Source organism: Mytilus edulis, chromosome 9 (genome assembly GCF_963676685.1).
Source record: "Mytilus edulis chromosome 9, xbMytEdul2.2, whole genome shotgun sequence".
Taxonomy (NCBI): Eukaryota; Metazoa; Mollusca; class Bivalvia; order Mytilida; family Mytilidae; genus Mytilus; species Mytilus edulis.
Window position 1 is genome coordinate 48,011,960 of NC_092352.1, and position 18,191 is coordinate 48,030,150.

General features: G+C 32.0%; 2 protein-coding genes across 3 annotated transcripts in view; one reads left to right on the top strand and one right to left on the bottom strand.

Annotated features, from left to right (window-relative positions):
• LOC139489737 (sushi, nidogen and EGF-like domain-containing protein 1) overlaps nt 1-7,615 on the top strand; it is a 30,032-nt gene extending 22,417 nt beyond the window's left edge. Inside the window, exons 2-7 of the mRNA XM_071276496.1 lie at nt 552-885; nt 1,857-2,033; nt 2,494-2,607; nt 5,297-5,542; nt 6,797-6,994; nt 7,366-7,615. Of these exons, the coding sequence (XP_071132597.1) occupies nt 552-885; nt 1,857-2,033; nt 2,494-2,607; nt 5,297-5,542; nt 6,797-6,994; nt 7,366-7,550 (1,254 nt within the window). The 3' untranslated portion in view covers nt 7,551-7,615. The remainder of the gene's footprint in view (nt 1-551; nt 886-1,856; nt 2,034-2,493; nt 2,608-5,296; nt 5,543-6,796; nt 6,995-7,365) is intronic.
• Nucleotides 1-18,191, bottom strand: part of LOC139489736 (sushi, von Willebrand factor type A, EGF and pentraxin domain-containing protein 1-like) — an 87,991-nt gene that overhangs the window by 69,137 nt on the left and 663 nt on the right. For both annotated transcript variants that reach the window (XM_071276494.1, XM_071276495.1), the window contains exon 2: nt 13,925-14,027. In XM_071276494.1, the coding sequence (XP_071132595.1) occupies nt 13,925-13,951 (27 nt within the window). In that variant the 5' untranslated portion in view covers nt 13,952-14,027. The remainder of the gene's footprint in view (nt 1-13,924; nt 14,028-18,191) is intronic.

Sequence of the window (18,191 nt, forward strand, 5' to 3'; positions counted from 1 at the left end):
CACGCAAGACTTACATAGGCTCCTGACCTGGGACAGGCATCAAAATGCGGTGGAGTTAAACATGTTTTTTTTTATATCTGAACCCTCCCTCTATACCTCTGGTAGATAGCAAAAGAAACTAAACAAAATGACAATGATACATCAATTAACAAAGGACTATTAGCAGTTATCAATATGCCAGAATCAGACCTCAATCAAACTGATTAAAGGATTATGTTTTCATCACATGAGTATTAAGCACAATCCCTCCCATTTAAGGTTTAGTATCATACCATCATGAATAGATGAGAAGACCATAACCCGTACTATGCCAACAACTGGTTTGAGAATAAGTGTGCAAAGACCCTATAGGTGCAACAATATTAAAGCTAAACTATTCCATTATTAATGACAAACCCATCAAACGAATGGATAACAACTGTCATATTCATGACTTGCACTAGTACAGGCATTTTCTTATGTCGAAATTTGGATTAAACCTGGTTAAATAGCTAGCTAAACCACTCCTTTGTATGCCAGCTGCATCAAATTCTATTATATTTACATTGCAGGGGTTCATTCCATTGCTTTTGGTTACGTTTCTTTCGTTATTTGGTTCTATAGAATGTTGGAGGTCCTCACAGTGGGATCAATGTGGCTGTCGTTGGAATGAGTGGCAAGCCTGGAAAACTTGCGATAGCGAATGTAATGGTAAACGAAGTCGAAGTAGAAGTGTATGGCTGTATACTCACGAACCTGGGTGTGTCTTTAGCTACTACACATGCACTGACGATGAAAGTGGAACAGACTACTCGAGATGTAATGCATATTGTAATAATGGCGGAACATCAGATAGCTACTCTTGTAGATGTGTAACAGGATTTTATGGAGATTGCTGCGGACATCGTAAGGATTTTTAGTATTTTATTAAAAACTGGAGTATTTCAATTGATTATTATTATAAGTTAGATATTAGTAATCTTGTATTTAAAAAATCGTAATGAATGATGGCATTTGTTGATCTTGCATTATCCAACTCCGCATGCTGTGATTTAATAGAAGAGATACTTGCAGTATTTAATGCTATCCGTTATTTTAATATGTCGTTAATTGGTACGTTTCCTAACTATTCCCTCAAATTTATTCAATTGTCTTTAAAAGAAAAACCCACAAGGAATGTTCCATGAGTGATTTTGTATTTTGTTAATGGACTTTCCTTTTTATATTCTCCTTTGAGTTTAATAATTTTATCGTTTTGCTTCTTTCCATGAAATGGCATGAATATGAATATATGACTAACAATGAAGGTCAATTGAAAAATGAACTATACGACAAAACAGATGATTTCAATTTTCAAACCGTTACCTAAGATATGAGGCAGACTAAATTTAATCTATTTCATCTTTTATTGTAAGTCCGATGAGATACATGCGTTCCACAGAGTCACAAATTATGTGAATAAGTTCATGAGAGGGCATCATCTATATAGCGTAACGAAGTTATATTGTACGTTTTACTTTATGTTTCAATTTGATATGATTACACAAAAAAAAAAGATTGGTGATTTCTTTTTTCATATGTAGAAAAAAAGAGAAGATGTGGTATGATTGAAATGAAACAACCAAATGACACTAAATTTAACAGCTCTAGGTCACTGTTCGGTCTTCAACAATGAGCAAGCCCATATTGCATAGTCCATGTAGTCAGCTATACTTCATTTATGAATTTTTGTTCACTGTTTCGTTCGAGTATGATTGCTACAATCAAAAGATAAAACTTGGATTACCATTATCTTTGTACATGTACAAGGATAACAAATATTAAAACTTAAAAACGTTTTCAAAAATTTAGTCAATATAAATTGGTGTTTATTGTAGAGGTGAACTGTGGAAATCCTGGATCCATATGGCATGGCAACTTACATGGTAGTACCTTCACCTTTGGTAGATCGGTAAGATATACCTGTGATAGTGGGTACCGGTTGGTGGGCGGATCATCTAGTAGAAGTTGCCAACTGAGTGCACTATGGAGTGGAAGAAAACCACGGTGCGCATGTAAGTAAAGTAAATGCAATTGAAGATTTTAATAGATTTTATTTCAAGATCTAAATTGCATCGATCCAAATAAAGGAGAGGAGAAGATATCAAGGGTGAGTGAGTCTGTGTAAAATGGATTTGTTTTTCTTTCAAAAAATGCATAATTATCTTTTTGTCAGTTTATTGTATTCTTATAATTGGCATTGCGTTTCAGTCTAAATAGCAAATGTAAAATAAACTATAGTCTCATTTATTGCTATCTGTCTAAATTAACCGATAAGGAAAAACATTTGATGTAAATAAAAACTAGACAGTCACCGATTTCCTTAGTATATAGGAAACAAGGAAATTAAAACGTAAAAGTGCAATTAACCATGGAACGATACCTGCTTACTCTCTTTGAATGTGTTTGGGAAAACCAGATACTTTCACAATAATAAAACAAATTCGTTGTTGTGAGGTGTTTTTTGTTTTACAGATTATAGGTCCTGTGGTAGTGGTCCATGTAAGAATGGAGCAAGTTGTACAAATATTCCGGATTATTATCAATGTACATGTACTTATGGTTGGTCTGGCAAAAACTGTGATGTTGGTAAGTACCTATAAAAAAACTAGATAATCTAATTTCTCTGGTTAGAAATAACTCATAACTGTAATACATCTTAATGGGATAACAGCATTTACCAAAATTATAGAACAGTACAACAGAACATTTTTCTAAAAAAAAACATACTAACAAAATCAAGCAAAGAGAAATATCACATGGTTTGAATTACCTTGATACAAATATAAAATGTCAAATGGTTTACCAAGTTTACGTGTGCATATTCATCCTACCCATTCTTCGGACTCAGAAGATATATTGTAAAATCAAAGACCACACAAAATCCAAGACATTCCAGATCAGCTAAATATATATCTGTTCAAGTCATATAAAACTTCAAACTAAAAAAAAAGTGCATATCTTTTATGCCCCATTTATGGGCATTATGTTTTCTGGTCTGTGCATCCGTTTAACCGTCTGTGTGTTCGTTCGTCCGTTCGTCCTGCTTCAGGTTAAGATTTTTGGTCGAGGTAGTTTTTGATGAAGTTGAAGTCCAATCAACTTGAAACTTAGTACACATGTTCCATATGATATGATTTTACTAATTGTAATGCCAAATTAGAGATTTTACCCCAATTTCACGGTCCACTGAACATAGAAAATGAAAGTGCGGATTGTTAATATCTAAATGGCTAGTTGTTATTATAAAACTTAACTCCCTCGCCCTGTTCGTCCGAATTTGAAGTATTTAATCTATAAATTCAATAGGTTATAAACAAAACAAACACAGATATAGGATTAGTTGATTGCAGTTACATATTATCTTCTCTTGTAATACAATATTTTATTTTACTTTATAGTACAGATATTTTCGATTCAAACAACATATATAGATACATGACATATAACATGGTTCCTTTCGCATCGTTTCCTTTTCCTCGGCTAATACCTCCAACGCCTGTACGCACAATAAACCTAGCAGCAACTGTAAATATACCAATGTGACCAACTTCGATTCGACGCAACTGCGAGCACCTTCGAGACTATACATTTAAATGTCAAACTTTATATAGTACCATTAAACCCCACCCGTAGAAACCGCCAAAACTTTCCTCGTGCCTTATAACTTAACATCAAACTTCATTAATAGTACATACTGTTGTAAAACCAGTATCAGAACTGGTTATACTGGTATCCATCTATAAATAATTACTACAAATAGCAAACGGGAAAACCAAAATTTCAAACGAAATAAAATATATTTATTTTTTTCTCAAGAAAATTATATACATTGTCAAAATTGAGAAGACATTTCCTTTTTTTTTAAATGCTTCGCTTCCAGTAAACAATTCAACGACATGTTTTCCGTATGCAGTGAACTCAGCGTGGCTTCCTCGTAAACATCCGGTGATCGTAATGCGCATGGATCTGTCATTAAAATAAACTATACTCTCATTGTACATGTTTTACACGTAATTACTTAGCTGTCATATTTTCAATTGATTACAGACCGAGATAATTTGTTTGACGATTATACGATATGGATGCGTACACAATGATAAAATCGTGTACAGAAGACTAAGTTCATGATATATATATGCATTGGTTCAAGAATTGGATAATCATTATTTTCACTCGTCATTCGTTTCATATGACTTTAATTTGGCCTCATTTAGATTAATTACATTTTGTGCAGTGATTTTATTAGATCATTGGATTTCTTTCTTTTCGTCGATGTACCTTTGATTTTGTATGGGTTTTTTCCAGCATCTTTTACTGCAATATCGCTTTTATTTGGCAACATTTCAATAAGATTTTGGTATATGAAATAAACCGATATTGCGCTTTTAAAACTCATACTCTTAAACCAATTATTTTTTTCATAATGGAACTATCTCTCCGTATACTGTTTTCGTTTTTATGTTCGACATAAATTGTTTATCGTTGGAACTCACATATGTTTTTGATAACCTTCAGTAATACAAATATTTAAGTTATTAGTTGTTAACCCTGATCTGAAGGCAGGAAGTTTATAATGATGTCAAATGTCACAGTCTCGTATTAAATTGTGAAGTCCTTCAAAACCGTTAAATTAAGAAACTTAATTTCGTCGTCAAATAATCACTTCAAGCAACACCAATACGTTGAGTTCTAGTACTCTTGTTACATTTAAGAGGAGTTTCCCTTTCATTTGTTTAAAATAAGCTATTTGGTATGATGGTTTCTTGGCCATACAAACTAAAGATTTGGGTCTTGCTATAAATAAACCTGTTACATGATTTCATCATCCAGTTTTCTTTATAAGGTTGAGAAACAGATAATCTAAATAGGAAAGGTCAGAAAGAAATGATCTTGCCTTGTAAAGACCGAGAGTGGCAATTTAAAAACCTATTTCATGTTACAGTTCCTAGAAAGTATTTGTTTATATAATTAGTGTGAAGAAACCTAGTATATGAAATTGCAAATGCCCTTTTTATTAAAACAAATCATGTACAGTATTTCAAGAACTATATATTTGATTTTATTTTTTTCAGCGCAAGTTAGCTGTGACACCGTTTTTATACAAAGTTACAATTTTTAAGTCATTTTTTGTGTGCATATATCTGTATTAAAGTTTAACCTTATTTATAAAAAAAAACTTCAATTATTCTCAGTAAAATAGGGTTTTAGTTAATATAATTTGTGTGTACAGTTTGTGACATTGTAGATTGCACGATTCGGCAAATCTTTTTTCCAGATATACTGCCACCAGTAATGAAAAATTGTTCTAACGACATATACATTACAACAGCAGCTCTTGAAAATCTAGTGAAATGGCAAATACCTTTATTCACTGATCCACATAATTTTGCGATCAAGGTTACAGCAAACTACCCTTCAAACGAGTTCACATTTCCATGGGGAGATTTTAAAGTTAGCTATACAGCTGTAAAACCAACGAACGGTTTAAGTACAAACTGCTTGTTCAACATCAGTTTGAGGCGTAAGTATGCTTTATAATCTTAAATCCTTTTTTACGACTTCTTATTCAATAATGAATTATAAAAGAATGTGTTTGTCGAAGGAGAGGTGGTGAGGTTGGAATTAATGAACAAATAATTATTCACGTAATTGAGATGAAAAACCAAATAGTTGTTTCCCCCTATACCAATCCTACATCAAAATCATATATATTCAAAATTTTCACCTAATTTTCTTTATCTATCAATGATCGTTGTAAGATATAATAAATTAAACACACAAATTTTGGGAGACAAAGTTCCTAGTGTTAAATAATTTCTTAAAGAGGCACTAGCTGTCAAATTCATGTTTTCCAATTTTAATAAAATTCTTATATTTGATGTATAACAATGTGAAACATTTATCCAAACTATTAAAAGTCTGAAATGTTAAATTAACAGGGCACGGGCATTAAAATACGCTGATTCGTTTTGTGTGTATTTAAGTATAGACGCCATCTAATGAATTATCGAGTTGACCTCTAAAGTCATCCGATGACCGTAAAAGCGATGTAAACATAAATATAGATATAGATAGATGAAGCAAACTCGTGCTGTTAGATTATTCTAAGTCTATTTAATTTTAAATTATCATAATATTATAGATGGAAAATACATGTTTATCATCGTTTTTACCTGTATAAGAACGATTTTTTGTGGATCGAATCAGTCAGTCAAATGATTTACCTTTGTTTCACTTTCAATGTTGACATTCTTTTCCTTCAGATAACATTACACATAAAATTCACGTGTTATCTATTCCAAGCTAAGGGGTTAAATTGAAGTTCACTTAAATACGGATTAAATGAGGTCGAATTATTCACCTGCGAGTGAAGAATTCATAATCAATGTTTTAGCGTATTTTATTAAATCGTACGCCATGTTTTGTTTGTACAGTTCTAAAAACGCTACCGTTGTTGTCCATCTGTTTAATGTGTTTTATAATTCGATTTTGCCATTTGATTAGGGACTTTCCAATTTTGATTTTCCTCGGAGTTCAGTATTTTTGTGATTTTCCTTTTTTATCTTAATGCATACATGTTTACATACGAAATGTACGAAATACAGATGAATATAGGAATATTTTGTATATACTGATAAAAAAAATCCCCAACAATTTAACAACTGCTTAGTATTTCCTACGAATATAGTGTTATCATTTGAAAATAGATGACATTCAATTTTCCTATTACGATATAAGATAAATAGACTATTTATTCGTTTTTTTTGTATTTTAGCAAATCCATGTCCTCAAATCAATGTTCCAGCGAACGGGGCTTTACTATGCAACAACTGGAAGACTGATTATGGCCAGTTTTGTAAATTTTTCTGTAAAGAATCTTACACAGTACCACGTGGTGTAATGATTGATAACTTTTATGTTTGTGGAGCTTCTGGAACGTGGATGCCTTCAAATACAATTCCAAATTGTTCAGGTAATTGTAGTAGAATAAAATCATTTATTGACAATCTTCATATCATCAAAATTCATGAATTTTAAAACTTTGCTGAATTAGTTGGTTGCTTTCAAGTACATATATTTCGTGTATGTTCATGTTGAATTCCATAGAAAACTTAAAAATAAAGAAATGGGAAAAATAAAAGGAGCACGCTTTGTTTACGTAAGTGTTTTAGCATTAAAATATATGTTCATTTAAAAAATGTAAGGTTGGGAAATTTTCATAACTAATAAAACATATTTTGAACTATTCTACATTATTGCGTTTCAATGGATCGTATTTAAAATAACTCTATACTTATTTCAAGAGGATACACACATATAATAATTGTTAATGGTATATTTCAGTCACGGCTACAAATTTACATGCAATTGGAGGATATAGTATTGGTCCGACATATTCAAATTGTACTGATGATGGTAGGGAAATGCAAGAGTCGTACATAGACAAACTCAGCCAATCACATTTTAGACATTTTTGTAAAAAGTTTCAACAGGAATGTATCCCAGAAAATGTGTCAGTGAAGTGTTAAATATTTGGAATTTACATCCTCTTATATATTTTTTACTTTGTTCATAATATCATGTTTAACTATATTATTTTTAAATAGTTCTTCTATGTTTGCCAATTATTTACAAAATTTAAGCACTGTTTTCATGCTGACACTTTAATAGGCAGTACAAAGTTATATTCGAAATACTGAAAATCGTAAACTTCATGAAAAGAACCCTCGAAATATTATATTGGAAGCGCACTACCTGGTAACAGTACATTGTATGAACAATTAAGTTAGTGGCTTCGTCTTTCACGATCAAAAGAGCATTGAAACACTGTTACGTTAAATTAATGGTGTATATGCTTGCTATTTAGGATCCAGGTTCCAATCATTGTGTTTTGGTGATATCAATTTGACGTGACTCTGTACTTATGCATCCCCTCATTGTGTTGTTGTTCTATATTGTTTGTATTCTTATCTTTCATGTTTTGTTAATGTGCTTTGTCTTTATGACTTTGTGTGTTTCTTTGATACATACATTTGTATGACGGGTCTCTGTACTTATACATTACGCAATTGTGTTATTGTTCTCTGATCATTATGTATTCTTGTCTTTCATATTTGCTAAAGCTTTGTCTATATGCCTTTTTGTGTTTCTTTGATACTTTTTTTCAGAAGAAATTAACAATAAGCATAAAGGCAAGCGGCAAGAAGTAAAATGGAAACTTCTAATTTAGATTCTGCAGAGTATATGCCTAGAATAACTACACACTATATTATGTTCATACTTTGAAAGAACAAAATATTTCATTTCTACCTGTATGAAGTTTACATACTGATCAACTGATGTACGTCAAATGCACAATTCTACGTCAGAGTTGAGGTTAACCTAAGCATGTGTCTGACTGGGTAAGAATTCGGTCCCAATTAAAATTTTTCAACCCTTTATGTGTGGATTTAACATAAAAAAAATAAATAACAAATGGATGAGATTGGAAATTTGATTTATGCGTTTTTGTTTGTGTTTGTAATACATATTCTTTTATGATGACTAAAATCATAACACTGTGTTTACTACTGTACCCCTATTTTTGACATATTTACCTATTATAAAACCAGGTTCAATCCACCATTTTCTACATAACAAAACGCCTTTACCAAGTCATGAATATGACAGTTGTTATCCATTCGTTTGAAATGTTTGAGCTTTTAATTTTGCCATCTGATTAGAGACTTTCCGTCTTGAGTTTTCTTCGGAGTTCAGTATTTTTGTGATTTAACTTTTTCTATTCCTTGGCAATCAGGATATTCATATCTTCTATATACTACATCTTTTATTTTGATTAGTTATGAGTAATCTGCTGTATCAAATTATCTTGTTAATCTTGAAATATCAATTGTAAATCTATATAAAAAAAACTAAGCAGAGAACCAGGCTTATAATTGTTTACGCCAGACGAACATGTTGTCTTCAAAAGACTTATCATTAACGCCAAACGACTCAACAATAAAGCCAACAGACTCAAAATAAACGCCAAAACGACTCAACAATAAAGCCAAAAGACTCAACATTAACACCAAACGACTCAACAATAAAGCCAAAAGACTCAACATTAACGCCAAAAGACTCAACATTAACGCCAAAAGACTCAACATTAACGCATAAGGCTCAACATTAACGTCAAAAGACTCAACATTAACGTCAAAAGAATCAACATTAACGCTAATGTCAAAAGTTGAAAGGCAAATGAAGTACAAAGTTGTAGAGCATACATTCTGAAAAGCATTGAAAATTACAGCTTATATAAGCATGAGGACGTGGTATGAGTGCCAATGAGACAACTCTCCATCCAAGTCACAATGTTTAAAAAATAAGAAAATCATTGGACACGGCCTTCAACAAGGAGCGTAGGCTAAAACCGAATAATAAGCTATAAAGGTCCCTAAAATGTAATAAAAATGTAAAACAATCTCAAAGAAGCTGATACATGCTAGGGTAGAAAATACTTTGTGTTATATAAACCCATAGTAGTTAATATACACAAAAAATCCCAATCTTGTTTGCATCATGCTCGACAGCACTGACCATTTTTACACATAAGTTACATTTTTTTTGTACCTCTATACTTCGACAATTTATTCTTCACTTTCGTATATCTTTAGTAACGCTTAAATAGAAATAATATTCGGTCACAACATCATAATAAAAATGTCTTGTGTCCTTGGTTAGTTTGTTGAGTGACCCTTGAACGACATTCCTAATTTGTTTTTCTAATTATTTTTAGTATACTTTACATGTTCACTACTTCATATAAGTTAGGTTTTTTTATTTCAAAGGTCAAAATAAAGTCTTTTAGTATTTTAAAAATCTTGTTTTTATATAGCATCAAATTTTGTCGTTATATATTCAGTAATCTGAATCACAAGGCTTTTAGTGTTAAGCGGTTGTTTTAAATATGGATTAAAAGAAATTAAAATGAAGCTATTTTGATAGTTTACCGAGTATATATTTATGTATGTCATATTAGAGATTAACAAAACATCGTAATAATCGAAAATAACTGGCCAAAATCTTTGTTCTGTTATACTTTCTCTTTTGTCGAGGTATTCGGATGTTATGCAACCCTAGACTCATGCAATGAGTTGTATATAAATGACAGGTTACTAATAAATCGTTTTCTGCACTCACTGATGCGCAATTGGGCAAAAAATATAAAAGAATAAATATACGGAATAAAACGAAAAAAGCCTCTGTACATTACTATCATAAACTAAATAAACAACAGAGGTCAGACTAGGTCAACGCTTAAAATTTTAAATTTAACGAATAATTATCAAAATACCAATAAAAAACCCTTTAAATTGACTTTTCACTTATACATTTTCCTGACTTAAAGAATATACTTGATCTAAAAACTGCAGAAATATTTACTTTATGAAAAAAAATGTCTATGCTGAGAGTAGATTTCAACAGTAATTATTGAGGATTCAGGTTACTGTTTGACTGAAGTCCGATACAAAAGTGGATGATTAGCATAGATCAGTTAAACTATTAAGATTGACATAATATCAAACATACTTCAAACACTTCAAGACTTTTTTTTAAATTATTGCATAATATTTCAGACGAGTGAACTTGATAGAGACTATTAAGGAAGCGACATCACCAAAAAGTACTTATAATTACGACATAACTGCATGATATTGATAACAAATTTGCACTAATGATAGCAGGAAACGAATGCCACATGAAGAGCAGGATTTTCTGACCATGCTACCGACCAGGGTATGAACCCAAATGTTTAGTGGGGTCGTGTTGCACAGTCTTTCATTTTTCTCTATGGTGTGATATGTAGACGATGGTGTTCGTTAGGTTGTATTGGATTTTGAGTTTAACTATCTGTTTGATATCTTTCGTCGCTTACTCTTTGCATAGTAGCAGTCTCGGAATGCTATAATAAAATTGAGAATGGAAATGGGGAATATGTCATAGAGACAATAACCAAAGAGCAAAGACCAAAGAGCAGATAACAACCGAAGTCCAATGTTACGAAAAATCCCACAACTAGAGGTTGGTCTCAACTGACCCCTACATAAAAATGCGTACTAGCTTAGTGAAAATGAACATCATACTAAACTCGAAGACATATAAATGAACTAAAACATACAAGACTAACAAAGGCCAGAGGCTCCTGACTTGGGTCAGGCGCAATAATAAATCATTTGTGATTTGAACAATACATTATTAATTAATCTTAAAAGACTTTAAGACTTTCGAACTGTTGTTAATTGATTGGTTTGTTCAGATTGCATGCCTGTTTATTTGCTCAACATAGTAAAAAAAATGACTGCTTTTATTATAAGTTATTATATTTAGATTATCTAATTTTTTGATGTGGTTATGTTCGGGGTTCTTTCACTGTTGATCTTTGACCGCTTTCTTAGTAATAACTCCTTCATTCACCACTGTACTAAAGGTCATTGAAAAAAACATTTTGTCGTTTACGATTTAATAGCGGTCACATAATTTGATAATAAAAACAAACAAAAAATGCTGGGATTTAATCTTTATTTAAGTTCAAATCTCGTTAAAGATTATGACTTCTGCTACGGTGTCAAGATTTAATCTAGACTAATTCCTTTTTTAATCAGTTTGTATGCAAAGATATGTACAATATCCGCCAATGATATGAGTCTAAGCTACATGAAGAGGGTTTGAGAGAAAAATAGCAATACTATGAAATATAAGTAAATGGTTTATATTTGTATTGTCAACAATCAAATTCAACTTTTCAGCAAACGAAAACAAAATAAAGTTTTCTATAATTTTATAATTAATGAACACATATTGTAAACAATTCAACTACTTCAATAAAAAAATGACATCACTCTTTTAGAGAAACCCTGCTCTATTGGTCATTGACAAGTAAAAGTCCGTTAACGACTGACCGGTTTTGATAATGTTTAAGACCGATGAGATTTTTTAAATTATAGAATAAAGAATGTCGTTTGGTCCCTTGTTATCCAATAAGAGAAGCTAATTCTTAACCGATATGAAATAAATATGTACAATGAACGGAGAATGAGTGTTAGATGGCACTTTGTGATAATAATATTGATATGAGCTTAACATTTTCAAGTTTTGTTTACATACTGGTCCTTAGTGTAAAGTGCATGTACCTGTCCCCATTGACAAAAGACCGTGTCTGTTCATGTTGTATGTGTGTTGTAATTGATGAAGATTGCAATTTCATTATAATCAATCATCAAGTGAAGCACACAATTAATAATGATTGAGTTTTAATATAAAAAAGATGTGGAATGATTGCCTATGAGAGAACTATCCGCAAGAGACCAAATGACACAAAAACTAACAACTGTTGTTCGCCGTACGTATTCAACAATGATCTAGTATATTATATCGTTCATTGGTAAAAAACATTAGTATAGATATAATAACTTAACTCATCATCATGAATTCTCAGGAGATCAATAAATCGAGCATACCTATTCACCTACTATGCATGGAAAATATATATACTCACAATTTTCCAGTATGTCAGTTTGAGGCAGGCCCTCTCTTCCCTTCCTCGTTCACCACAATTTATCTCAGTGGTTGTCGTGAAAGAGATGGTAATTTTTTACCCAAATGGTACCACATTAATATCCCCCTTTTCTGTTTTGTTTTGCCCATTGATGTCCCTTGTGTTGTTGTTTCATGTTACCGACACATAATATTGTCTCTGGATTTCCCTATGCATAATTTTCTTTTTAAATGTGGTGGTTACAAAGTAGTTGTTTCTTGTTTGTAAATCAAAATGTAACTCATGTGCCTAGTATAAAGCACATAATGGATATTATAGAGATACACATGGCAATTATATGTCAAGGCAGATACTGGAAAGTATAAAATATGTACATGAAAAATTTCCTGTCAAGGCAGATACGGGATACTATAAAAACAAACATGTGAAAACTGATACCGGACACTATCATGCATACACACGAAAATTATTTCTCAAGGCAGATACGGGACACATTTTATTACAACAAACACGAGACACTATGAAATTACACATACCATATTCTTTCAGGGCAGATGCAACACACTGTAATTAAAAATACACATACAAATTAAAATCTAATGAAAGATACAGGACACTTATAAACATACACATGAAAATTTTCTATCAAGGTAAATACAAGAAAATAATTAACATACACATTGCAAATATTTTGTTAATATACAAAAATGTAGATACTCAATTGTATTATACAATTGAAAATGTACTGTCAAGGCAGATACGGGGACTCTATAAGGTAACAGACCACCAATTCACTCTCTTCATTTTAGAAATTATTTTAAAGTAGTCCTACTCTGACATAAAATAGTGTTGTTGATGTCATTATTTCATTATTTACTTAAACTAACCAACAAATCTGCAGTAAGGAAACTTTTGGCGAAAAAAATATATTTAGACCATTTTGAGACAAATTTACTCATGAAAATACATTAAATACGTATTTAAGATATACGGTCAACAACTAGAATCTATTATTGAAGACAATCATGTATTATTTAAAATTGATACTTTATCAACAAGGTCTTGTTATCTTCCAGTGAAGTTTTTTTTTTATTATGAACATATATGTCCTCGAAATAATCATTGATCATTCACTTCTGTTCTGACATTGGTGCCATGTATGTGCTTTGAACAATAAAACACGTGTAAGCCTTCAACGCTTCAACTAGTTTTATGCTAAATAAATTTCAAAGTATCTGAAATATATATTTCAGATATTAGTAATCTGATATATAAAATGCAGTATTGTAAATTGCTGTTTAAATGTGTTTGCTTCCCAGGTGACCTTATTTTAGATTTAATTTTTTTTTTAAATCTATGATGTACTTTTAAATGTGTTTTCTCTAAACACATGTACGGTAAAAATTGTAATAAAAAGAGCTGCAATCTTGAACGTCCGCATCATGTATCTAAAGTATAGATATTTGTCCTGAAAGGAAATAAAAAAATTAAGTAAACAAAAGGTAATACAAACAACGTTTCGAGGGGAGAGTCGTATTGGGCTATATCTCTTTGTTATGATATATGCTTTGCAATTATTTAACGAAAATTTAGAGAACACTAATATATATTTCACTGAAAAATGAACTGCGTGAAAATGTAAAATGTACTTTTGATTTTGTTAAAATTGACAGATTCGTAATAAGCACAACTGAAAAATAGAGAGAATCACAGTTTAGTGTTCACACAGGAAGAAAAATTATACACAGAAAGGCTAAAGGAAACAAACGATAGAACAACTTTACGAGAACTTCCACAAGGAAAGTCTTATAGGATATCAGGAAATGGCCGAATCTTAAAGAAAACCACTGAAAATGACCCAATCGTTGGCAATGCAGAAATGAAAACACAACAGGGATCAGTTTAGGACACATTCCGGTCAAAGGAACTGTACATTTAGAACGTTTTTATGTTTGCGGTTTGACCTTAAATAATGATTTACTACGGAAAGTAATTGTTAAAAACATTAATGTGGATATACTAAGCATGTGTGAGACGCACCTGAAAGATAATAATAAAATTGCTGTAGTCGGTTATACATGGAAAGGACATAATAGAAATATAATGCATCGTAATGCGCCGAAAACTTCAGGCCGAGATCGACTACTAATTAAACAATGGATACTTGAGGAATACAAATATGAAACAACAGATATGTATTACGATGGAATACTCTGTGCAAAATTTACGTCAACAAATACAGACTATAGCTTTACCGAATTTGATACTCAACCCCACCGTTTCTCCCTTGATTACAGAACTAATTAATACGGAAATGTTTTTTTAAATTTATTAAATGAATCAAAAATGGTAGAATCGATGTTTAAATAGATAATTTTAATTATATATTAGGAAGAGGAAAATCAGTGGTGGATAACATATGTGTTCCGCATGATGTTCTTGAACAGTTAGTTCTTAGGAAGTTATAACAACGTGCTCAATCGTTGAACAGTCAAATTTGTTTTCGTTGCTTGGAGAACGAAGTAAAGTTCCATATTACTCAGTGTTAATGGCAGAATTGAAAACTACATGTACGTACTCAACAAAATCACCAGTTCTAATGGAAATAAACGCTACAAACTAAAGTCAATGCCTAATGATTTATTTGCGTCGGATTTATCTAAAATTGCACTGCAGTTAATTATAACGCAAATAGAAAGAACAGGGGAAACCTTAACAAACATAGACGAAATATATTCCAAACTTTGCAATGTCATAATCGATGAGATGAATAATAGAGTTCCACGTTAAAGTACACGCACAAATACCCGAAAACGCCTTAAAATATATAAACCTTTTTGGAACGACGAACTTAGATTATTTTGGAATAACATGCATATACTAAGGAAAAACAGTTTTGAAATTCAAAGGAAAAGCTAGCGTTAAATCAAACTACGACTATATTTTAAATCTGCACAAACAATATTCGATCGAAAACTACGAAAATGTGAAAGACAACATCGACAATCGTTCTGTATTGATATACAAAACAATAACTACGAAAAATCCTAAAAAAAATCTGGGAAAAAATTAAAAGGCTAGGACCACGAAAAAACAATTTGATTCCAATGGAGGTATACAATATTGAAGGTGAAATCTTGATTGATGAAAGTAGTGTTCTTGAAAAATGGTAATCCGACTTTGAACATTTGTATAATAATGATAAATCGGAAGAGAATTTTAACAGGGGATTTTATAGGTATGCATCATCTCATAAAACAGTATAAGAGGATATTATATCGGATCCTGTATACAATGACAACGAAGAATTCATTGGTAACATAACACTTGAGGAAATTGTAATTAAAAGTGCGAAAAATGGAAAAATCAACAGGGATGGATCAAATACCGTACGAAGTTTTAAAATTTTTAAATGTCTTTCAAGTGATACGCTCTCCCTTTTTAGTGATTTTTGTCACCAGTTGTATACCGTCAATCTGGAGAAAAGCAGTTATTTTTCCGATATTGCAGGAGACCTTATCGGACAATCGTTTCCCGCTTAATTATCGAGGAATAAGCTTATTGTCTCGTATACTTAAGCTTTGCAGTCCCTTCTTATATAACCGACTTTCGACCTTTCTAGACGAAAATGAGGTTCTTGCTGATGAGCAAAATGGATTCTGTAGGCACCGTTCATTTGAAGATTACTTCTTTTCCCTAAGTAGTGTGATTCGTAACACCCCTTATATGTAATTGCAACATGTGTGGACCAATAGAAAGATTTTGACTTTGTGGACCGAGATATGTTACTTTACAAATTTTACGGACGCCATCACGAGTTGGTTGACCGTTATGGAATAACCGTTTCATAAATGATATCGAACATGTTCCGTATGGCGTAACTACAATACCCTTCTCTTTTCACGAACGTGACCTACCAAATTAGACTATTTACCGGATTTGTAATAACATAAGCAACACGGAAGGTGCCACATGTGGATCAGGATCTGCTTACCCTTCCGGAGCACCTGATAATACCCCCAGTTTTTGGTGAGGTTCGTGTTGCTTAGTCTTTAGTTTTCTATGTTGTGTCTTTTGTACTATTATTTTAAATTGAGAATGGAAATGAGGAATGTGTAAAAGAGACAACAATCCGACAACAGCAGGAGGTCACCAATAGATCGTCAATGCAGCGAAAAACTCCCGCATCCGGAGGCGTCCTTCAGGTTGCTGCTAATTTGTCTATTTGTCTTTTTATTTTGAGCCATGGCGTTGTCAGTTTCTTTCAATTTCTTTTTTTGAGAGTTTGACACTCCTTCTGGTATCTTTCGTCTCTTTTTATAAAGATTGTATTGAAAAATATCGACAGCAAAATGTACAATTCTATCAAAAACTTGTATTCTTTCACAACAGCTAGTATTCGTGTCAACGAGAAGATGTCGGAGTGGGTTGTTTGTAATTCTGGTGTTAAACAAGCAGACAGTTGTTTGTCAACTTTATTTTCAATATTCATTAATGACCTTGTGTAAGAAGTGAACAATTTAGATCTTGGTATAAATATCGACGAAACCAAACAAACTATCTATGTTGTTGTTCGCAGATGACATTGTACTTCTTGCATACAACGAGACGGATATGTTGGATAAACTACATGACTTGTGTAAACGGTGGCGAGTTCTGATAAATACAGATAAATCCAAAGTAGTGCATTTCAGTTCAGGCAGATGACAGCGTTCTTCTTTATAGTTCAAGAGACAATGAATTAGAGGTTACAGGTCAGTAAAAAAATATTGGGAGTACTTTTAAACGAGAAAAAAGTCTTTGCATCAAACGCATAAAATCTCGCAAAAGGTGGTTGACGTGCTCTGGAGTAATTATCTCAAAACTTCACAATCTGAAGAAATTCGGATTCAAGACATTTGAGAAATTGTATAATTTTTTTGTAGTACCAATATTTGATTATAACTCCTCAGTTTGGGAATACAAAGACTTCTCATACATCGATAAAATACAAAACAAAGCAATTGGATATTTTCTTGAAGTACACCAAAACTGGCAATAGATATCGGATGGTTATCTAAAGAACGACGATAGCTCAACAAGATAAGTTACTGAAATAGACTGTTGAAAATGGTTAACTCAAGTGTTTGCAAACGTATTTTCCATTGGGACTATAGCATATGATCTAACAACTGGTGGGCATTAAAACCTACAATGACAAACATTAGGGTTATGAAAATAGGAAGAGTTGTGATATAAATAACGCAAAATCAGCACTTTTTGAACACCACAGTCTTGATTGGTTTACAAACTTAAATAAATATCCAAAATGTAAACATACAAAACTTTCAAAAATAATTTCTCTGCTGAAGCATACGTGAACCTTAACCTTCAACGCAACGAACGGTCGATGTTGGCGCAATTTAGATGCGGAATTATACTTCTTAGAATTGAAACAGGACTGTATAGTGGCAAACCTGAGGACAACAGACCAAAATGTGTAGCGAAAATGAAATTGGAAGTGAAATTCATTTTCATTTTATCTGTGAGCTATTTAATAAATTTCGAAATGATCTTTACTCAACTATACCAGGCAAAGAAACATCTTTATCACTGCCATTCTGTCAACAATTAATACAATTTCTAATTCATT